The sequence below is a fragment of the Pithys albifrons genome, chromosome 1, assembly GCF_047495875.1.
Source record: "Pithys albifrons albifrons isolate INPA30051 chromosome 1, PitAlb_v1, whole genome shotgun sequence".
Classification (NCBI taxonomy): Eukaryota; Metazoa; Chordata; class Aves; order Passeriformes; family Thamnophilidae; genus Pithys; species Pithys albifrons.
The window spans coordinates 116,028,715-116,051,980 of NC_092458.1; the positions used below are offsets into that span (position 1 = coordinate 116,028,715).

The window sequence follows — 23,266 nt, forward strand, 5'->3', positions numbered from 1 at the left end:
GGAGAAAGAATTAGAGTCAGGGAACACCAGCAAAAGAAAGCAATTTTTTCTAGAAAATGGTGATCACTTGTGAAATCAAGAGATCGGGAGGGTTCTTGGGAGCCCAGACTGTGGTGCTGAAGCAGCAAGTGCTCATCCCGTCTGGGATGTAGGTTCTGTGCATCCTCGGAGCAGCATGTGCTGGCAGGGATAGTGCCCACCCACTCCTGCAAGGAGTTCTGCAGGCTCCTCCAGCAGTTTGGCAGCTTCCTACCCCGAAGCTGTTAACAGGCTTTTTGATTTGGATTTTGCCCCAATATTCCATCTGGAGTAAAAGCAGAAGTAAACATCTGCCATGAGGCTCTTACAGTGAAGAGGAGCGGAGAAGGAACAGCAAAATGAGATATCACCAGGCCTAGGAGGGGAGGACACGTCTCCTGCCTTGTTATTCCCCCCAGAGCAAATATTCCCAATGAGCAGATGGAGTCCACAGGGGAAGTGAGAATCTCTGGGAATGGCTGCCTTGAGTAGTGTCCACACCACAGCACATCAGTTCTGCAGGAGAGAGAATTATTCCTTCCTTGAGGATTTCTCTTCCTTGCTTTCCAGCAGCTGAGGGCCCCTGCTTATCCCCTCCTAAGACATTCCCCTCATGCATTGCCCCAGGCCTGTCTGAAGTGCTCCTGCTCTGTTTCAGGCCTTCTCTGATGTCCCTGTGACACAACCCTTAAAGAAGCCCAACAAACAAGAGCAAAAGGCCCTGTTCTCTCTTTGGTCACTGAGACAATATTTGCTTTGATGTTTAGTTCCTGAGGGGAGGGAAGGTTGATGGGAGAACAAGGCATGTGCTGATGTCCCACCCTTTGCTTGCAAAGTCCCTCTTCTTCCCCATGGAAGGAAGGAAACACTTGGTTTGTCTGGGAGCTGGTTAAACCAGAACCCCTCCTGCCCCCTGATGTCACTGCTGCTGACTCAGAGAACACTTGAGGGTGTCATACCCCTTTAGAGTTATTTTCCTGCTGAAAATCCACTGAGGCTGGATTTCTCTTAGCCAGGATCATTTTATTTCACTGGACTTGCTGCCATGGGAGTGAGCTGCCAAGAAAGAGTGAACAAGCAGCAGAGGACCTCCTAAATATCCTTTGCTTTCAGCTGCAATATTGAAGGCAAAGTCCTTGTGTGGTATTCAGAGCTAGCAAGAATCCCCAAAGCTCTCCCACAACCCTCTTCAGAATGTGCTGTAAGTGGGTTTTGGCTCTCCTTAGCTCTTCTGTGCCTTGCAGCCTTGCTCACACCTCCTCAGCCTCTGAGGATTCCTTCAGTCCCCAGCAACCCCCCCCATCCTTGACCTTTTCATGGAGCTTTTTCCTTGGCTGCTGCTATTTGAGGACATCCTCCCCCACCCCCCCTTTTACCAGAAAGCAGCATAACTGCTTCATACATTGTGTCTCAAGTTTATTATCTGTACTAGCTTGAGTCCACAGAGGACCTGGGCTCAATGCCTGCAGGGTTATCAAGTGCAAGGTCACCAGTCTTATTCAGATGGATGACATCTGCATGGACTTCTTTCTCCTCTCATGCTCATCTCAGGGTAAACAGTTTGGAATGACAGTAGGAATCTTACAGGGACATGTGGAGATGTTGTCAGATTTTTCTGCAATCACTTATCAGCTTGTCAGTCATGAAACCAGCCACCAGACTGGTGCCCTCCACCAAAGGAGGGGAAATTTTCCCTAATGATCCTACTAGAAGGGTTGGAAAAGACCTTAAAGACTATCCAGTTCTGGGTAGGGACACCTTTCACAGGTTGCTCCAAGCCCCACCCAACCTGGCCTTGAACACTTCCAGGGATGAGGCAGCCACAGCTTCTCTGGGAAACAATCAATGGGAATGCTCCGAGACTGGTGATGTCTCTCCCTGTCAGTGTCTATCAAGGCAGGCAGAGCTCTGGCACCTGCCCCACCTGCCCTCAGATCTTACCTGTCCTCCCAGGGGTCTCTGTGGGACTGGCAAGCAGAGCCTGGACCTGCCTGCAGCTCCCTTGCCCACATGGGCACGGAAAAGAGGGGTGGATGACAAACTGGAAGGACTCTGGGAAGGGTCTTAGGCAAAGAACAGGTGGTGGATGCCAGGGAGAGATCAGGGGAAGGTTGCACCTCTCCATCTGTATCCTGGAGCTGGTGGTGGCCACCATGAGCAACCCAACAAGCATCCTGGACTCCAGAGGGCAAAAGCACATCTGCAGCATCCCCAATGCACAAAGCTGCCCTGTTTATCTCCCTCACCTCCCCATCCTGACAGGCCCTGAGTGATTCTGTGGCATTCAGACCACTGTGGGCATGGGGCAAACATGAGGACCAGCTCCTACCCAGCCTCCTCTGCCCAGCAGAAACCCCTCTTTGCCCTGTTGCACCTCAGAGGAGGGAAGGCAGGCCCAGGTCAGTCATGGGGATGCTGCCCAGCAGCTGGAGAAGGGACTTTCCCTGCAGCCAAGGGGTTTGTGACAGGTCCTGATGCAGGTGAGGCTGCTTGGATGGTCTTCAGAGCAGGGTATAAAGCTCTGGAGTCTCCAGAGGATCTATCCACATGGGATAGCTGGATGAATTGGCTTCCTTTATCTCTGCTTCCTTTCCCCAGCAGTTTTTCAGTAAATCAGAGACATGTCAGATGTTATCAGCACCTGCAACTCTTTTTTTGGAAGTGATGCAGAATCAAGTAGGTGACTTTGAGAGTGCTGGGGAAAAAAAAGGGAACAAGAGGTTAATAAATCTCCCTCTTGGCAGTGTCCATCCCAGTGTCCTTACCCCATTCCTGACCTTCCAAAGAGATGTGTCACCCACTTAACCCTCAGCAACCTTGCAAAGCTCTGCTTTGAGTTCCTTTCTTCCTTTCTGGAGATGTGGCTGGCCCACCCAAGAGTCAAACCTGATCTTCTCTTTCCTTTGCCCTTTTCAGACTGTGTTCCAGGAGTGCAGCTCAGCACTGGAAGAGATCTGCCATCCATTAATTAACTCAGTTGCCTGATGGGTGTCATCACGCTGGAGGGAGTTTTGAGGACAGCATTGGGAATGATGAAGGGTTGGGAGGGAGTGATTTATTGGCAGATTATTAAAAGAGTTAAATATGAAAAGCTCAAGTGAGTGATGGCAAAGGAGACTCTGATGCATGTGCAGAGTGGTTTGAAGGGTATAAACACCTAAAACAGAAGTGGTGGCATTGCTGAAATGGGGCAGTTCAGCAAAAGCCCCCGGGGAAGGCTCAGGGCAAGAAAAGGGAGTTGCCCTTTGCCAGCCTGAAGTTATCAGAGTCCACACTTCCAAGTCTTTTAATTTAAATGCAGTGAAGGATTATTGGACCTCATGGAGCAGACCAGGAACTCAGTTTCTCCTTCCTTTTCCCCAGCACAGGTTCATCAGACCCTTGAATTGCTCTGTGCTCAGCACTGCTGCATCCCCTGAGCACCAGGCACCCCTCAGGACCTTACAGGCTTGTTCTGGTCCTGGCACATTTGAAATGCCAGGCAAGGCAGAGGCATGGAGAGCAACCCCTGCTTTACTCTGGAGCACTGTCAGAAACTTGCTTGTTCAGAAACTTCAGTTTGTGAGTGCTGGGTGGTGCTGCCTCTGCAGAGCCAGGGAAGTGCAGTGTGGGAAAGCCATTAGTTCTCCAGGCTGGAAAAAAATCTGCCCTGTGAGGGTGGGCAGGCCCTGGCACAGGTTGCCCAGAGAAGCTGTGGCTGCCCCATCCCTGGAGGTGTTTAAGACCAGGTTGGATGGAGCTCTGGGAACCTGGTCTGGTGGAAGGTGCCCCAGTCTGTGGCAGGAGGGTGGAATAACATGACCTTTAGGATCCCTCCCAACCCAAATTAGTCTGTGATTCTATGAAAAAACCTTTCACACAGGGTTGTTGATAGAAAGATCCATCCACAGGAGTTATGGATGGGATGGGCTTCTTTCCTGTTGGCCATGAGCAATCCTGGTTTCCTGTTTGCAGAAATGCTCATTCCTAGCAGTGCTGGCATCCCTGACTCTCACTCAGCTCCCCTGTGTCTTGGTTGGTTGTAAAATGTTTCTGCACTGCTCAGGTCCTGGTTAAATGATGACCCAGCTCAGGAGGTCCTTGATGTTAATGCAGGGGGCTCAGAGGTCACTGCTAAATATTCCAGTGGCTGTGCTGTTAAGCATCAAGCTCTTCTCCCTGTTTATCCCACCTCACTCTTGCATAGAGCTGTGAGAATTCCCCAAAACTTCCAGAAGGTTAAAAAAGGTATTGCTGTTAGTCTAGTTTGAATCTTTTTTTTCTTTAAAGAGTTTATACCTCTTAAACCAATGCCAATTATCCTTTTTATGGGCAGCTTTTTATCAATACAGACAACTGGGCCTGGGACACCAATTAAAGTCAGGGAGAGAACTACAGCTGTAGCAGAACAGCTGTTTTTTATCCAAAATTATGACATCAACTTAATTGAAACTTTCCAATCCATTTTCCCCCCAATTAATCTAAAGTGCTCTATTCTTAAGAGAATTTCGGAGCTGTGGTGAAGCAAGTCAATAACCTGTTTTCTGACCCTCTGCTAGACTGCTAATGACTTTTTTTGGGTTCCATCTCAGTTTTAATTGATGATGGACCCAGTAAAACCTGGTTAGGAAGCCATAAGCAAAGTTGTGCTCTGCCTTTTGCAGCAGGACCATCTGGTTTAGCTTTGGATGTGGAGAAAAAGAGGGGCTGAAATGACTCAAAAGTGAAATGTGAGCTGTAAGAAAGGTAAATAAGCAGTGCAATTAAAGCTGGCAAAACGATCCCAGCTGCCAACATCTGTCCTTAGCAAAAGGATCCTTGAGGAGGTTCCTCGGAGCAGCAGGGAGGACATGTGAGGGTCTGGAATAGGAACAGTGCTGGAATGGCCAATTCCTTCAGGGTTAGGGAGTGTTCCCAGACTTCCCAGGAATGCAGCCTGCAACTAACCACACTGCTTAATTGCTGACTCTCCCCCAGCCTGTGCCAGCCAGGGATCCTCCAAATAACATAGAATATTCTCTGTTGGAACAGACCCTCAAGGATCATTGAGTTCAACTCCTGACCCCGCACACCCCAAAATCACACCCTGTGCCTGAGAGCCTTGGTCAAATGCTTTGTGAACACCCAAACTCCATCTCAAGGATCATTGGAGATCCTTTCCTATCCTCTGTCTTCAGTGGGAAGTACAGGGAGCAGTTCAGCAGCCTCAACCTTTGTTGCAATAATTCCCACAGCCAGGGCTTCTTTCATCTCTCACATGCTTTTCCAGCTCCTGAATCATTCCTATAACTATTCCCTGCAGCCTCTCCCATCCATCTCCCTGTTCTTTCAGAGCCTGGCCACAGCAGCAGATCCATAATTCCAAAATTGCTTTCCAGAAGGTGCATCTACAGCTGATGGAACCTCCTGGATTCTGCAGAGCTTTCTGCTCTTAGCACAACCCAGAGTGAGCTCACCCCATAATTTGTGGTGCTGAGCTCATGGGCTGCTCACAGCAAACCCAGGACAAGCCATTTGGGGTGTCTGAGACCATATTAGTCAAAGCCAGGACTGGGAGGGACTGGGAGAGCTCAGCTGGACACTGTGGTGGGTGTGCCTCACCCTCTTTGCAGAACCAACAGCAATTTGGCTACAAGGGAGGGGAAAGCTTGAGCTGCAGCTGAGCCAAGAGTTCCTCCAGGAAACCCACAGAGCAGGAGAGTTACCCTGTGAGAACTGATGTGTATGAGCTTGGGAGACAAATCCTGTGATCAACACATGAACTGTGGTGGCTTTTCCAAGTCTCAGTCATCAAGGGACACAGACAACTCCGGGCATAAGGAGTCTCATGCTCATCTTTGCCATTGTATGTGCTTTGGCCATGGGCCAAAGGCTTTATTCCATGGATAGCATGGCCTGAGAGGCCTTGCCTCAGCTCTCCTTGCATGGCTGAGTGGTGGGGATCTGCCTTTGAGCCAAGATGTCTCTCAGGGCTTGAGATTTATCCCCCAAGACTAAGAGACCCAAGGCAGAGAGACCCCCTAAGTCTCTGACAGCAAGCTGAATTAATACTAATTAAATCCATGTAGTTAATTCATTTAGACATAAATCCTTGTCCAAGTCTGAGACCAAGACTGGACCTGGCCACTGTTTAGACCGTGAGGGGGTCTACTCTGAACCTGGTGACTCAGCAGGAGGGTCTTCCTCACCCTTTTGTGTCTCCAGTCTCTGTGTAATCATTCTAAATCGATTCTAACTTGATTTTCCTCTGTGTGTTCCATCCCTGTGGTCAGTAATAGAGTGAACATTGCCACTGAACTTTGTTAAGCTGCAATTTTGTAAGGTTATATTACACCCATTTTGGCTAATATGGGGATTCTTTAAGGGACCCTAAACTGCTTATTCATGACAGACACTGTCCCAAAACCAGGGATGCCAATGAAACCCCTCTTGGCTGACACTTCACTAAACCCTTCACACTCAGCCCCAGGCTGTGTTCTCCTTCTGGCTCTAAAGACTCTCACCCTGGCTCTCCCTTGCTGTAATTTCAGCCCAGGACTCCTGGTCCTGTCCCTGGCAGTGCAGTTCTCCCCCTCTTTGCAATAACCTTCTACATAATTGAACACAGCTCTTGTGTCTCCTCTCAGCCGTCCTTCCTCCAGGTGAAATGACACCAATTGCTTCCCAGGAGCTCATGTTTTCCTGGCCACTGATCATTCTTATTCCTGTCACATGAACTGTTTGGGTTGCCCTTGAAGGGAGATGTGGAAACTGGACCCAGCAGTCCAGCCGTGGTCTGGAAGGGGAGAAGAGGCAAAGTACCACCTTTGCTGTCCCCTCCTTGCTGTGTCAGCCCTGCAGAGATGAGCCAGAGCTCTGTGCATGCCTGAAAAGGGCAAATAAAGTCAGAGGGGTGGAATTGCTCCTGCACACCAGCTTGCAAAATCACGGAATCACTGAATGGTTTGGGCTGGAAGAGCCTTTAGAAGGTCACCTAGTCCAGCTTCCCTGGTCAAGGACACCTTCCACTGGATCATGTTGCTCAGAGCCCTGTCCAACCTCACCTTGGATGTTTTCAGGGATGGGGCAGCCACCACCTCTCTGCTAAAACCGTGCCAGTGCCTCACCATCCTCAGTGTAAAAAAGTTCTTCCTTATATCTAGTCTGAATCTTCCCTTTTACTTTAAAGCCATCACCCCTTATCCTCTTGCTACAGGCCCTGCTAAAAATCCCGTCTCCATCTATCCCCTTTAAATATTGAATATTTTCCCTATTTATCCCCTTTAAATATTGAATAACGTCCCTGTTTATCCCCTTTAAATACTGAAAGGCCAAGAGGATGCTGCTCCTGGGAATTGCACCATCTCCCAGCAGGATCATGGAGATAACTGGACTGTGATTCTCCAAAAGCAGCTTCACTCAGGGAGCCACGGCGACAGCCCTGAAACTCCTGAGGACATCCCTGTCACACACAGGAGGGCTGAGGAGGCATGACCAGAGGAAGGCCATTAAGATGCTCCTGAGCTTTCCACCATTTGTCTGGGACAGAAGTCCACACATTTGTCAAAGCTTGAGGAGAATCTGACACAAATGACCTGGAGTTAAAAATTCATCAGTGAGAAGAAATTGGCAGTTGTACCAACTCAGATGTGAGTCCCTCTTCACAAAGCAAATCATTAGGAGCCACTGAACCTGAGTTCTCTTGCTGATGATTCTCTGCACTAATAAGTCTGGAAGTTCTACAAGTCTGTGCTGCTGGGGCAGGGTGTTTTTTGGGGAGGGCACGTGTTTGTCATGATAACCTCACCAAACATTTGAAGGTTTCTAAAGAAGGAGGGGAAAAAGCTATTTGCAATATTTTTCTCAAGACAGAGATTTCTCAGGGTCAAAATTTACACACAGGTGAAGCTCTTTGTGGTGCATTCACAGTATGTTAAAAGCCCCAGTGCAAAGCAGCCTTTTCAGGGGTCTCTTGAAGGTTTTGGCTGCAGCTGAAGATGTTTGTGCTTTTCTTCCTGGAAATCCCCAGTGTAGTAACTGACCTGCCCCAACATAGCCCAGTGCTCAGACACAAACTCCTCTGCTGCACCAACATTTCTCCTTCTTCTCTCTCCCCACTAAGCTCTAACTGAGATATTAGTTTGCATTCAGGGAGCAGACTTGCTCAGAGTTGGCTGGAGACAGGACAGACAACAGCCAGGGCAGTAATGAGAGCAGGGGGAAGTGCTGGCTGAGGAAATGGAGTGTTTTTATTCTTGCAGTGTTGCCCAACCTCCAACTTCCACCTGGAAGCAATGAGCTCAGTCTTGAGGAGTTCATGCAAAGAGAAGAGGCATCTGAGCTGGAAAAAGTCTGTACAGGATGGAGGATTTACCTAAACTAAGCTCACCCTTGCAGCCTTGAGCCATTCCTATCCATGCCCATCCAACTCTGACCACCATAGCCAGGCTCTTACTCTGTATATTCACCTGGAAATAAAGAAAATGATGGAAAAGAAGCAAGTGAAGTCTGAGGAGGGTGCACATATCCTGTGGTGACCATGCTCTTCTTAAACTGGACACAAAGAATGGCCCATTTCACAGCAGCTGAGACAAACTTCATTCCAAAGCAGCAGGAACAAGAGCTGTGCCTGCTCCCAGGTAACCCAGCACAGCGGGAAGGACATCCCTGTGACCGTGGCAGGGGATTTCCTACTACCAAAACTACACTAAAGGTGGTGGGGAATGGCTGGAACCCCATCCCTTCATCTCTTGGGTACTTAACAGCTCTGCTCCCCTTGCTCTGCCCCCCTGTGATGGCAAAGAGCATCACGCTGTGATGTGAGTGAATAACATGGATTTCCTTTTACCCTCCAAAAAGAGAATCTTTCCCCCTTCCTCTTGTTCTTTTTTCTTCTCTATGCTCATCATCACCCTGTCTTGGATTCCCCATATTATACCTTAGGAATATTCCTGGAAGATATCTTAGAGTAGGAGATCCTGCCCCTATCCAGAAGGATCCTGTTCAGGCCTGGCACCACCCATGGTGGCACATGGATGTCTCCTTGACCTTGGATGGAGTTCCTCAGGCTGGAGCTGCAGAAGCAGAAGACACATCTGGGACTCAAATGTTCATGGCCTTTTGGAGCACAAACCTCCTGGCAGTGCAGCCATCAAGGAAAGGTTTTCCCATTTCCCTGGGGTGTCACTTTAACAAAAAAAAGCAATTTCCCGGTAGGTTTTAGTTCTTTTTTATATGCTGCCTTTATCTTTGGGCCTTTGTGGTGTTAAATAGCTGCTGCATTTCACTCCAGGAGAGCACAAATCCCTGTATTTCTGCCCCAGAAGGGCAGGAATAAACATGGATGTGATCACAAGTGAAACCACTCATTCTATTTCTGTCTCCCTTATCTCTGCTACTGGAACAAGATTTCTCCCAAGTATTTCTTCTCCTTGATCTTGCCTTTTTCTGTTCCCACCATCTTCTTATCCTCTTTTCTTCCTTCCCTGGGTTTCTGGAGTCTCTGCCTTTTATGCACAAAGCCTCCAGCTCTCTTTAATCAAACACAGCAATTAAGAAGCTCTCAATTACAAGTGTCACCCATGTCACAGTTTATTCCTGGCTTCAGGACTTTGAATTCCCTTATTATTGCTGTGTCTGAACAAGTCTGAGGGGAATGTGACACACAGAGCAAGTGCCCCCAGGAGCAGCATCCCTGTCTCCAGCACTCCCAAACTGTTACTTAGTTCACCAACTGAGATGTTTTTCCAAGCCCTGAGGCACCAGATACACCCAAGAGTTTGCTTGGAATTGTTCTCTGCCCTCCCCATGCTACAGGAGGAGACTCTAAGCTAAAAAGAGGATGAATCTTTGCTGGGGGGTTCATATCCCTGTATTTCTGTGCACAGCTTCCACTTGCAGCATCTCCCAGCCTCAGGAAAATGGGCGGGTGAGAGCAGTGCCCTCGCTGGGCAGGTCCAGGGGGTGGGAATAAGCTGGGGGAGACCACACAGGACACCAGGCATCACCTTGCTGGGAGATGCCGCTGCCTTGCAGCACGTCCCTGCAGCAGATACCTGCTTGAGCTGCCTCACACCTGGGTTTTTTGTTTGGATAGCACTCACTCCTGCATCCTCTGTTCCCAGAACATCCTCTGCAATTGCTCCCCCGAGGTATGAGGACTGCAGGAAACTTTGCAGCTGGGCTTTGTTTCAGTGAACCGACATTCCAGCTGCTAATCACAGCTTTATTTTCCAGTTTCCAGGAAACTGTAAAGCTGTCATTTCCTCTGGGCTTGCCTGTCAGATCACCAGAGAAACCTCAACACAGCACACAGAGCAACCCTTGTGTGCTTAAACATCTCAGGCCAGGATGAGCCCCAGCTCAGCCCTGGGACATCTGGATGTGTCACCTCCCTGCTGGAGGGGACAGTCAGGAGGGCTGTGACTCTTTCTGCTCCAGGGCCAGGAGACCAGGGCAAGACTCAGTGTGAGACCTTCAGGAAAGGAAGGTGGTATTTCTTTTAGTCCGGCTGAGTTTTAGTCTTTTCCCCTGGATTTCACCCACTGTTCCTGCCAGCACCAAGGCTGCTCAGGATCATCTGAGGAATGATGCAACGACTTCAAAATGTCTGGGCCTTTCCATCTGTCTTGGATTCCTCTTCACTGGCAATAACAAGTATTTTTTTGGAAAGGGGTCTGTACTGAGTGTCTTTTGCCTTATAATCTTGCTTATTTGGGCTTTTTTTGTGATTTTTTTAGGAATCAGGTAAAGCTGCTGCATCTCTTTTTTCTGGGGCTGGGCATGGATCTGTCCTGTTTCCCCAGGGGACAGCAGGATGAGGGCAGCTCATGGGGCATGAGCTGGTACCTCCTCCTCACCCCTCCCACCACAACTCAGCCTGGCCAGACCCTCCTCCCCATAGGTGGCATTTTTGCAAGAATTTTGGGATGTCTCTGTATTTATGCCCTGCTTTGCTTCAGAGCACTCCTACAGTCACATGAAATGAGAAACTGGGAGGCAAAAAATATGGAAACAGAGCCCCCCAAACTTCCTGAGTGCAGTTTGGATACATTCAGTGGCCAGTGTGTATTTAGGTCACGGCATTGGGAGAGGCAGGAGATGGGAAGAGTGGAAAGGGAGACCATTTTTAAGAGTGGGTATAACAACAAGAAGGGTTCAACAGCAAGTTTAGCCAGGGAATGTTGGGGTTTTTTTCCTGAAGTTTGGTCAGAAAGTTATACCAGTGTCCACAGCTTGGAACCATCTGAGGTTCTGGTCTCTTTAGCAAATGACATTTTAAGTGGAAAAGTGAGAGATTAAAATGTTCTGGCAGCCCTTTATCAGCTCTGTCTGAAAGCACTTCTGTCCTTCAGCACCCTGAAAAGCAGCAGATTCGGGTGAGGCTGGGAATATGCTCAGTGATGCAGTGTCAGTTCTTATCAGATCTGCAGGATAAAGATGCTGTTCCCTCACCACAATCATTTCAGAACCTTCAACAACAAGCTCCTGCCCAACTTCGTTGCAAGTACATTAAGCCCCGAAGATGAATTTCATATTTCATGAGTAATCATTACTCAACCTGTCTCTAAACACAGGAGATAATTCCTGATTTATTCTGCTCTGTTTGCTTGGGCCTTCAAGTGAGCACAACTGGAGGAGATACACTCTGCAGTAAGTAGGAAAACATATTCAATTTAGCAACACAGGGAGATAATTTTTATGCCTCAAAGTGCAAGGGGTTGTATCTTCTCTGTACAGGACACCAAGTGAATTCTGGTGAATGCCAAGTTAATTTAAAGGGATCATATGAGCTTCAACTCCTTCCTAAACCCTTCCACCACTCGACCCAGGGCTTTGCAGCTCCCTCAGGTTCCTCATTGCACTGGAACCTTGTTCCTGCCCTTCCATTTTTCCTCCAAGTTATATTTTTTCTCCTAAAAACAAAGGCCTCACAGCTGCTGTGGATGAACTGGCTGCCCCATTCCCTTTCCCCCAGGCCAGATTTTGCAGCCCAGCTCTCCTTCCTGTTTGGCTCTGGGTGTTAAATCCCACCATTATCCATTTCAGGCCATTTCTCCAGTCTGCTGGAAATTACTGGAATTCCAGTCTTGGCATCTGCAGCACTAATTTTGTTACCTCCTGCTTCTCTCATCACTCAAGTGATTAATTAAAATATTGATTAGCACCAGAGACAGGACAGATCCTTCTAGAGAAATCCTTTTGGGTAGGCAGCAAACTACCTGAAAACCCTGGAAGTGAAGCTTTCCAATTCAGCCTGTTCTTTCTCCATTTTTTCCCCTCCTCTCTGCATAATTCCATGTGGCTGATAAATAGTTTATGTGAAATAGGTGGGGTCAAAATCCTTCCTTCAGTCAAAAGGTAGCACAGCCTCCCCAGGTGGGCCATGTACCTGCCCAAAGGAGAAATTAGATGTTTGATGTGATCTGTCTGTCACAACCCATGACATCATGATCCAAGTGATGGATTAGTAATTTCTTCAGCGTTTTTCCAGTGCTCACTGGGTCTGGGTTTGCCTGATTTCTGTTTTCGCCTTCTAATATCCTCCAGAAACCCCCAACTTCTGTGAACTGTGATTCCTTGGCTCATCTTTGCAGTATCCTTGTGGGAACTTCCCAGATTTTCCCAACTATGCATTTCTACCTTTTGTACACACACATATGGATTATTTGCCTTCCTCTTCCCTGGCCTGGGGGCTGCATTTTATCCACAGCTCTGCTCAGTCCCAGGCACAGCAATTCTTTGTCTTTTTGCTACAAAGTGTGTCTCTTAATGAGCATTTCCTGGGAACAGATTTCAGGTTGCCAGAGGCACTTTGACTGAATTTTAATGGAAACATTCACAGGGTTTTGATACACGTTTTGTTGGTGCTTTGCAAACAGCCACAAAATCCACATGGGACCATCCCTGTCCCCTCTGGTGAAAAACCTGCTCTTTCAACAGCAGCAGAAGAACAGGAGAAACCCTGTGGGTTTGACTGCAGTGGAGCAGTGGCAAGAGCACTCTAGGGAGAGATGGAGCTCAGTTAAATACACCAAGGGGATGGCAGGTTAGTTAAAAGCTTCAGCTTTGCTCTTTTTCCAGAGGAATGAGCACCGCGCTCTTGGCTCTGTAAGTGCTTTGGGTCTTTCCCTCTTGTTTCAATTCCACCTCCTGACTCTGTGCAATTCTCACCAGCACCTCCAGGTCTGTGACCCCCCTGGTACCACAAATTGCTGCTGGAAAATATCCAGTGCTTTAGTTCCAGAAGTCCATGGAGTTCTGGCCCAGCTGGATTCACCCCTGTTAATCTCCCCTATGCAATTTATGGCTGTTGCCTGAGGTATATCCCAAAGTGCTCTGTAAATTCTATTTTAAGCTGTCTCCAGGGAAATATCTTCCCTGGGGGAAACCTGGAGAACAGTACAGGGTGGATTTTGCTGCTGCTCCTTTGCTTCCTTCCCTTTGCAACCCTCCTACCTGCCTGCCCCTTGTTCCCCATCAAACACTCCTCCTCCTGTTCCCTTGCTGCTGGCAATCTTTTCATATTCCCTGGCTTTTATCTCCCTCCCTGCTGCCGGCAGGAGCAGCCTTTCCAAACTGCCTCCTTTTAATCTTCTCTGGCAAGTCAGTCCCTTTCAACAGTGCTCTGAAAGAGCACAGAGGAGGGGAAGGGGAAAAAAGAGGGTTTATTTCTCTTGATGGAAACTCCAGCCCAAATTGATGCAAAGTACCAGAGCAAAAGCCCCACAGCAGACCACAAAGCTCAGACACACTGTTTGCAATAACCTCGTATGCTTATCCACAGGGATCTCTCCTCTGCTGGATGGGGAACCAGCAAAGGGAGAATGCAGGCTGTACCAGCTTGTGTGTTGCCAGAGCAAAGCCTTCCTATGACTGATGGGAGTTTGCCAAGTGGAAAATGGATGTGGAGCCCCAAGGCCAGCAGGGAGAAGAGGCTTTACTGGGGTGAGCTGACCAGGCCATCCTGCAGGTCACTCCTGCATCCCTCATGATCCCAGCAAGGTAGGAGAGGGATGGAGGAGCCTGTGTGCCACCTGAAATAGCACCGTGAGTCCAAGGCAGGTGATTGAATTTCCTGTCTATTTTTTGTAAGGGTTTAGTTTTTGCCCTTTCCCCCCTTCTTTTCATAAGTGCTTCCAGTGGCTTGAGGGGGCTCTGAGGAGCTTTGAGAAAGGCTGCACAGACATCACTCTGAGGGTCTCCAGTGGAGTGGGGAAGAGAATCAGAGGATTACAGGATGGTTTGGGATAAGAGGGACCTTCAAGATCTTCCAGTTCCATCCCCTGCTATGGGCAGGGACACCTTCCACTATCCCAGGTTGCTCCAACCTGGCCTTGGACACTTCCAGGGATGGGGCAGCCACAGCTTCTCTGAGCCAAGAAGCAAATTTGTGGTAGATTCCTGGCTAAGCATGTGGCAGCTCCTGAATTTTCACTCCATGCAAAATAAATTGTGTTGTTATTTATTTGTTGTGGTTTGGAAAGTACCTTGGAGCGACTTGGGATTGTGCTCAGCAAGGCAGGAAACCGCCTTGAGCCAGGAAAGAACCTTCTTCTCCGCATGATGCAGCAAGGATGCCACAAATTCCTGGGCTGCCAAGAGCTGCAGTGACCCCTGTGAGCATCGTGGACTGTCCAAAGAACCTCATTCTTATTCCACTCCTGTCTGGTGTAACAACAGATGCTGCCAAGTCATGGCTTGAAAACTGAGCAGTGTGCAAAACTCCCTGAGATTTGGGGGGTTGTGGTCAGTATGTTCTTCCTTGAATGGGTCCACCTACATCTCCTCAGCATCCACTCACACACCTGTCTGCCTTCTAGAACCTTCCTTGAAGCCAGAAGGCAATTCTGAGTTGATAGCTGTGAACGGGGCTGTAAAGTCTCAACCATCTCAATGAACATGAAGCACTGCACAAAAATAGGGGAAAAAAACCCTGCAAGCCTCTAAAAAATTCAAATTAATCTCTCAGTCTGCACTGTGGTAATTGGGTCTCAAAATGGCTGGGCTGAGAGTCTGGTGGAATATCTAAACCTTCCCATCCTCCCCCACTGCAGTTCTCTGCACACCCCAGCCCTCACCAGAGGACTATTTACCAAGGAAGGAGGAATTAATGAATTTCCTCCACTGTGTATTTCTTTTCTGCATATTTGGGTTGAACTTAGAAGTTCTGTTTTCTCTACTACATTCCATTCTGGAGGCAAAAATTACAAGTTATCCTGTGGTCTGTGGTTGCACACTGGTGGTAGGAGACCAGCAACACAATCTGGGCTTGAGTGGAAAGGAGCCCCAGGATGGGAAGAATGCAGAAAATAGAGGAAGCTACACCAAAATAGCCCCAGACTCAGCTTGCACCCCATAATAACAGGCACAAAGCCCTTCAAGGAGCACAGCAAGGCTGGTGGGCTCTGTGCTCAGATGGCTTAGCCATGAGCTCTGCCCAGTCTGCACAGGGACCTCCCTCTGTGATCCTGCAGCCCTGGGAGAAGTTCTGCCTTCCTCCAACTGCAAACCAGGAAGGAGCCTCAACACTCAGGTGCTTTAGGGATAAGCAATGAGAATCAGAAAGTAAGTATTGATAATGCAAAAATAAGAATTAATAATTCTTATTACTATTAATAATAATATTAAAATAATATTTAAAATCAATATAAAAAGTAATATTCATATTGAAAAATTAATATTATTATTAATATTATTGCTGAAAAATGTACCCATGCTGCTAAGCATTGGAGTTTCTCTCCTGGGCTGGATCTCCAGTGCCTTTCGGTGTTCTCCCTTCCCCAAGATCCTCATCCCTGCCCATCACCACCACAGCAGATGGGCAGGTTGGTCCCTTGAAAGGTCCACTGCCAGTGACAAAAATCCCAGCAGTGTCAGCTGCTGCTGGATGAAGCCTTCAAGGAAGAGAGACCATCTAACACCCTGAGAGGAAAGGGAATAAACACAACTGACGTTCTGGGGGCAAGGACAGACCATCCTTCACCAAGATCTATGGGTTCAGTACAAAACCATTTCTTAAGAATGATTTATTTTTTAAAAAACACCCCCATACAAAACTCTTCAGGTCCATGGTTAATGCTTGGTGCTGGCATCACCAAGGCTGTCAGCAGGAACAAACGCTTTGGAGGACATAAATCCAGAAGGTTGCAGCATCCACAGGTTATGTGTGTGGAATAATCCATGTGGAGGAACAAGCTGCATCACTGACGTGGAGGAGGCAGGAGTAGAACAACGTATGGATGGACTCCCATGGCAGTGCAGGAGAAGTTAACTCCCACCCAGAAGATCAGGAAGCAGCCCCATGGTCCATCACCATCCACCCTTCACAGTTCAGATGTGGGTGGCTTCACCCACGTGTGGCTTCACCTCCCTGGACACAGATCACAATTCACCTTTTTAGTGTCACACTTTGGATTCTGGGGTCTTTATGGAGCTTCCTGCCAGTTTCTCCTTCTCTGGGTTTCCCCTTGTCTCTGCTCCCTCATTGGCTTCCCTCTCCTGCCTCCTGAGAATCACATACACAGCCATGAAGCACAGGAATGCTCCCACCTCAAAGAAAAACTGGAGACCAAGGTACCTGTGGTGAGGAAACACAACAAATCAGGGTGGCAAGGGCATTGTCTTGGGATCGAGGGTGAAAAGGACTTGCTGCAGCTCATGGTCAGGGAGTCATTCAATGATGAATCTGCCCTGGGGATGGAGTATCATCACCTTTCCAGCCTCCCTGCAGTGCCCAGGCTGGATTTGGTGTCTTCTGTGTTGAATTGGGCTGTTCTATTGGAAGATGAACCCCAGAGCATCAACCCTAACCCTAACCCTAACCCTAACCCTAACCCAATGTCCCCAGGCCCCCTGCAGCACGTCACAGGCAGGTTTGAGGCATTTTTCCTAGGGAGAAGACATCAGGTTTTCTCACCCCCCATGAAGAAAACATCACGACAGGTTGTTTGTGACTATGCAGATGAAATGAGTCACCACAGCATCACACAGCAGCTCAAGTTGGGAGGGCCCTCAAGAACTCCTGTGGTCCAACCTTCTGTGGGAAAGGGAGCCTAGGGAAGATTATCTGGAGTTTTGGAGTTTTGTCCACTCTTATCTTGAAAGCCTCCAGTGATGAGGACTCCACCGTGTCCCCAGGGAGGTTGTTCCAGTGAATGATCGCAGAGCTTCTCCTGGAATTGGACCTCTATGTTCTAAGACAGCAATTTTGCACAGCCCTTAGCAGGGCTTGGGCTTGTGCCAGCCGTTTTCCACACCATTCCTGGGCACTGCTGGGGATTTTCCTGGCCCAGGGGAGTTTGTTTGCCAACGGTTTATGCCTGGGGGGATGTGGGTGCCACATTCCCCCCAGGTTTCCCTCTGCACCTTCAGCCCTCCTGCTGCCAGGCCATCCCTACCTTTGCCTGAAGCGGGTGTTGTCATAGTATCTGCAGGCTGCCTTCCTGTCACACCTCTTCTCCCACAGGATGCAGGTGGTGTCGATGGCGCTGCCGTACAGGACGGGCCCTGGCATCCACGCTGGAACCAGAGCGGGCTTGGTTATGCCATGGGAGCTGCTCTATGGGTACATCCCCAAGCCTGGTGGCTTCCCATGTGTCGGATTCACACCCATGTGCTAAAGTGGTTTGGGATGGTCTTTGCTGTGGGCCATGAAGCCACTGGGCCAGCACAACACAGCAAGGGTGGGCTGTGTGTTTGCACCACACTGAGATGTGGGTTCTTCTTTCTCACTGCTCATGCCAGGAATCACAGAATCCTCATAGAATCATACAATCAGTTGGGTTGGAAGAGACCTCTGAGATCATCAAGTCCAACCCTTAATCCAACCCCACTTTGATTACCAGATCATGGCACTCAGTGTCACGTCCAGTCTCACCTTAAAAACCTCCAGGGTCGGTGAATCCACCCCCTCCCTGGGCAGGCCATTCCAATGCTTGATTACTCTCTCTGTAAAGAACTTCTTCCTGATAGCCAACCTAAACCTCCCCTGGCAGAGCTTAAGCCCATCACAGCTGGATGAGATCTCCAGGGTCATCAAATCCAACCATCAATGCAGCATCCTGATAATCACCCCTAAACCACATCCAGGCACCTCTTGGGACACTTCCAGAGACAGTGACCCCACCATCTCCCTGGGCAACAGTGCTCCCCTCCTTCAGGCACCAAGCATTTATGCTCCTTCCCACCACTGCTGTGGCATGTGCTGGGGACCTCCAGGTGGACGTGGGTTTTCACCACTGTAAAATAACTAGTGGGATCACAGGACAAGGTTTGGAGCCACCCTGATATGCTGGAGACAAACCCAGCAGTATCTGCCCACAGCCACAGGCCAACCTCCTGAACCTAAAGTAATTCTCAGGCTCCTTATTTAGACACACAGATTTACCCCCATGGAGGTGCCTTGTCCCCTCCTCATGTGCAGACCCCCAGACCCTGCAAGGCAGCATCTTTCTCTGATTAGCCTGAATACCCAGCACTTCTACTGCATCATGGATGCAATCCCTGTGACTCTCCAAGAGCTGCCATTATTATCCAGAATGGTATTTTAACACATTTTAATTTACCTAAAACTCTCAGCAACATGAACTGTATCCCAACAGCAAATGATTTGTCTTCAGGCTGGATGCTCCTGAAAAACAAAATGGAAAATGTGCCCTCTGGCAATCCCACAAAGATGGATGTTTCCCTCCCTGGCACAGCACCTCACCCAAAAAGTTGTCCTTCAACCCAACCACTGAGGACCCCAGGGAGTTCCCATTTAGGTCAGCAAAGATGATGAGGTTTCCTTCCTGAGGGCCACACACTGACCACAGCCTTTCTTTGGCCTGAAACTCCTACCAGACTCCCTCAAAGATGGGGAGGAGCTCAGCTCAAGTATTTTTGCTTTTAATTTAAAGGATCCCTGTGAATAAAACACAAGCAATACAAGGGATGCTTTTTGTAACTGAAAAAGGGATTTACATGTCAAGGAAGTGGCTGGGTTTGAGATGGGAAGCCTCAGTGTCTATTTTGGTGGTACCTCAGTGTTCTGGAATCAATACTCCAGACCATAGTTCCTGCTGGAGTCACACATGGGAGAGGATTGGGTGGCTGAGGACCTCGCGGTCAGCACCCTCAGGGGACTCAGCTCCCCTTTCCTCTCTGACTGCCTGGAGCTCTCACAGCTCTTGGAGTCAAGGTAAAAACAGGTTTTTAACCACAGCTTTTCCCTAAAAAGCAACTGTTTGGAGTGCTTTGACCACAGAAATGTGCTTGGAGGTATTATTTACAGACTAACACAAGGATTCCTCCATGGCTTTTTGCTCTCCTCCAGCACATTCCCAGCCTCAGCCCATCCTGGGGTCCAGCCCCAGGGGCTCATGTCTAGTCTGGGGCTCATGTCTAGGCTCATGTCTAGGCCAGTTCCAGCCTCCTGCTGCTGCCCCCTTTCCAAGGGGGTGGGAAGCTGCAGACCTAAGTGTCTCTGCACTGGGAAGGGAGGTTGTCTGCAGGCAAAGGAAGGTAATTAAACTTCGTACCTTCAGACAGAGCTGCATTAAAATGAGCCAAAGTAGTGCTGAGCTAAATTAATGCTGAGTTAATGGTGCATCTCGTTGCTGAGGTACCAGCTGTGACTGGGGAGGAGGAACAGGGTGGCTGCTGGCTCTGAAAGCTGTGCTGAGACCAGGAATGGAGGTGCTGAGGGCAACATGGGGTTCCTGTGAACCCCATGGCCCCGTGCTGGGTGGAGATGCTGCTCCTCTGAGGGTGTTGGTGAACACCACACTGCCTTGCAAGAGCCACTGGTCATGCAGCTCCACAGCTCCATGGGAAAGCCTCCAGCAGCCTGAGGCCTCCACTTGCTGCTTAATTCTGCAGAAATCAGCAGAAATGGCTAAAGAGACCTTGGGAGAGCCTTTGTGATGCCACAGCAGCAGGAGCTCTGTTAGTGCAGGGTCTTCAAGAGCAAGTCTCAGCATTTGAGACTGGAGATCCTTCTGATATTTCTGCCCTGTCCAGGGCTTGCGAGCAAAGCCCAGCCTGCTCCCAACCCCACACAGTCTGGGAGGGTGACATGCAGTGCCAGATGGCAGAAGCATTCCCTGCACCAACACTTGAAAAATCCACGTAAAAGCACTAGGAGAAATGGCACGAGGTGCAATATAGGGCTGATTTAACCCTCAGCTGGAGAAAACCTCCCTCCTCAACCCAAGGATGCCCAAACCACCTCTGGAGGTCTTTGTGTCTGCACCCAGACCATGCCCAAGCCACGTGCTCACCTGAGGATGAGCATGAAGGATGGAGTGTGGGATGTGCTGGCCAGGATCCCTGCCAGGCAGGACAGCACCACGAAGGGCAGGAAGAGGTGGGAGCAGCCAGTGCCGCAGGTGCCAGGCTTGGCAAAGCCCGGGAGTCCCTTCTGGGAGATGCAGCTGCAGTTGGTGTAGTTCTGGAAAGAGGGGAGAAAAGCCAGAGGCTGCTCATCTGAAGGTAGAAGGAAAAGCTGCCAACTGCCATTAGGATTCAGAAAAACCTGAGAGCCCTTTTCAGTGTCTAAAGAGGCTCCAGGAGAGGGACCTGGGACAAGGGATAGAGTGACAGAATAGGAGGAATGGCTTCCCACTGCCAGAGGGCAGGGACAGATGGGATATTGGGAAGGAATTCCTGACTGGGAGGGTGGGCAGGCCCTGGCACAGACTGATGGGGCTCCATCACCTGTGCCCAGGCTGTGTCTTGCTGTGAGCCCCTTCATCCAGGGATTGTGTGCAGGGCAGAGCTGCAGGCAAAGCCAGAGCCCAAGCTGAGGGGAGTGTTAAATCACAAAACACTTACAAGGGGAAAATGTGAAAACTCACCTTTGAGAGAGGGTCATAAATAACTGGCAGGACATTAGCAAAGGAAAGATGTCCTGGGGTGATGGATGAGGATTTTTTTCTTTTCTCCAATTTTTAGTTACAATTCTCTTTCCTTTTTTTTTTTTTTTGAAGAGACCATTACATAAAATGAGCATGATGATCTGGTTGCCAGAAGGGCACAGTTTCACAGAGGGGTGGGAGTTTGCAGAAGGAATCTCAGAGGCAGGAGCAGCTCAGGGTCCCCTGAAACCCTGATCCCACATCACTGCTGATGCCCACAAAGGAGACCACAGGGAACTTCTCCTCTCTGAGAGTGGGAGGGGAAGATTTAGGATGAAAGGTGTCACAATCCCTCCTCCCACCTCTAGCAAAGAGGATTTAGTATTTCAAATGGACACTGGGATTTATCTTCTTCACCCACCTGAAACAAACTAAGCCAAACTCATCCTCTGGGCTCCTTCTGCAGCCATGGAGGAAGAGGAGGGTCCCCCCACAGATAAGTGAGAGCTGAGGTGAATTTGAGCCCAAGCAGTGAACAGAAAAGCAATGAGATAAATTAAAAACCACCACCTTTTACAGAGAATTGGAATCACCACTGAGTGGAAGCCAAATGGAGACAGAGGGCTGGAAATGAAGGCTCTGCCCCTTTCACTGCAAACCTCAGAGGACTGTAGAGCAGGCAGCATGACTCCAGCTGCAAAAACCTCTGAGCAGAGGGGGCAAACCACAAAGCCACTGGGGTGTCTGTCCCTGTGAGATGCATCATCTGGGCCATGAGGCTGATGCAACACCAGGGCTGGGAAAAACCCTCTGGTGGAGTGGGGAGAGAATAACCAGGAGCAGCCCTGAAAGTCGGGCTGTGGCTTCAGGCATACAGCCAGCCCAGGGTTCTTCAGGGTCAAACATCCCCAAAAAAAAACTGTTTAGCAATTGTTTGGGCCTTTGTGGTACTCTGAATTTTGGGATGTGTGCAAACCAGCTCAGACCTCACCTAGCTGGCAGCTGGTCCCACTCATGGCCGTGCACAGGGAGAGCAGAGGGGGCTCAGAAATCCAGAAGAGCTCTATGGCAACAGAGATTCCAGAAGGAAAAGCAGGGAGAGCTTCCCAGGGAAGCCCCCTTTGGCCACCTCACTTCAATGGGTCACACTGCACCCGATCCAACACCAAAGCACTTACAAGTTGTCACTGCAAGGCCCTGGGCAAAGTTTGGAGGCTCCTGCTGTTGCCCATAAAATCTGGGGACATCAGACAATGCTAACAGCAAATGACTTTCAGTGTCCAGGAACTTTCCAAGGTGTCAAAGCCAAGCTCCTCTGGAGGGGCTGCAGCAAAGCTGAGCACTCAAGTGTAGGTTTTTCTGCCCACTGGACGGGTTTCTAGAAACCCTGGGACATGGAAAGCAGCAAGCAGTGAGTGCCACAGGTCCCTGCACTGGCAGAGATGCTGAAAGTGGTAAGAAAAGTGTAAAATTTCCAACAAAGTAGGGGGTGGAAAAATGCCATAAATACAATATTCTCTTTTTTCCTTTCATTCAACCCAAAACTGGAGGGGGACTGAGACTGCTCTGCAGACCCCTGAGCTCAGCTGCTAGTCCAGAGGGATGAAGCAGCAGAGCTCAGCACCTGTAGCCACATCACTGTGTGCCACAAATCCCCCACCCCAAGGAGATCCAACATTGCTCTGGTGCTGACACACAACTTGGCATTTCTAACAACACTCTGAGACACAGTTCCCTGTGCAGAAAAAGCTCTCACAGAACTTAAACTGGGCCAAGATCCACCACCAGTGGGAGAGAAGAGTCAGCAAATTCTCTGAGTGCTGAAGAAAGAGCTGCTGGTGGCTTTGCCAAGTGCCATTGGCATGGTACCACCAGGGGAGCCCTGGCTTTGCTGTAGCATGTGGCTACACACAGTTATAGGAATAATGGATGCAGGAGTGGGACACATTGAGGAGAGCAGGATGTCAAAGGGCTGGAAGCATCTTTGAGGAGGGAAAAAGCAGTTGAAAAGGCTCTGCTGCACACAGGCACAGGGAAGCAGAAGAGCACATCTGGGACTAAGCTCTGGCAGAAAACATAATTGTTATTAAAATGAAGTGCTGTTAATTAACAAAATGCTGCTAAAAACTGCCCAAACAGTCCCATGCTCCCATTAAATACTGTGCCAAGAACACAGAGGGAAACTACTCATCCTAAATGGATTGTTAATGATTTTCACAGCACTCAGAGCTGCTCTCTGAAGCAACTCCTCTTGGGTGAGCAGTCTGGGTGACACCTGGTGCAAGACATCGAGGGATGAGAAAATGGGCACCTCCTGTATTGATATTTTGTCTTCGTAATCCCAGAAAAAAGGAAGCATGTGGATTCCATCCAGTTTCATGGAACTTCAGGCATGTGATGCCGTATATTGAGATCATGGTTTTGGGAGGTGCTTATTCAAGGAATGCAGATGG

The 23,266-nt window shown here is 49.1% G+C and overlaps 1 protein-coding gene across 2 annotated transcripts in view; it reads right to left on the minus strand.

The window, feature by feature from the left end:
• Nucleotides 1–15,896: 15,896 nt before the first annotated feature.
• SLCO2B1 (solute carrier organic anion transporter family member 2B1) overlaps nt 15,897–23,266 on the minus strand; it is a 39,395-nt gene continuing 32,025 nt past the window's right edge. Inside the window, exons 11-14 of one of the 2 annotated variants that reach the window (XM_071564454.1) lie at nt 20,238–20,407; nt 18,543–18,607; nt 17,376–17,496; nt 15,897–16,555 (exon numbers count right to left, since the gene is read on the minus strand). In XM_071564454.1, the coding sequence (XP_071420555.1) occupies nt 16,381–16,555; nt 17,376–17,496; nt 18,543–18,607; nt 20,238–20,407 (531 nt within the window). In that variant the 3' untranslated portion in view covers nt 15,897–16,380. The remainder of the gene's footprint in view (nt 16,556–17,375; nt 17,497–18,542; nt 18,608–20,237; nt 20,408–23,266) is intronic. The other variant, XM_071564445.1, reaches the window with a different exon arrangement.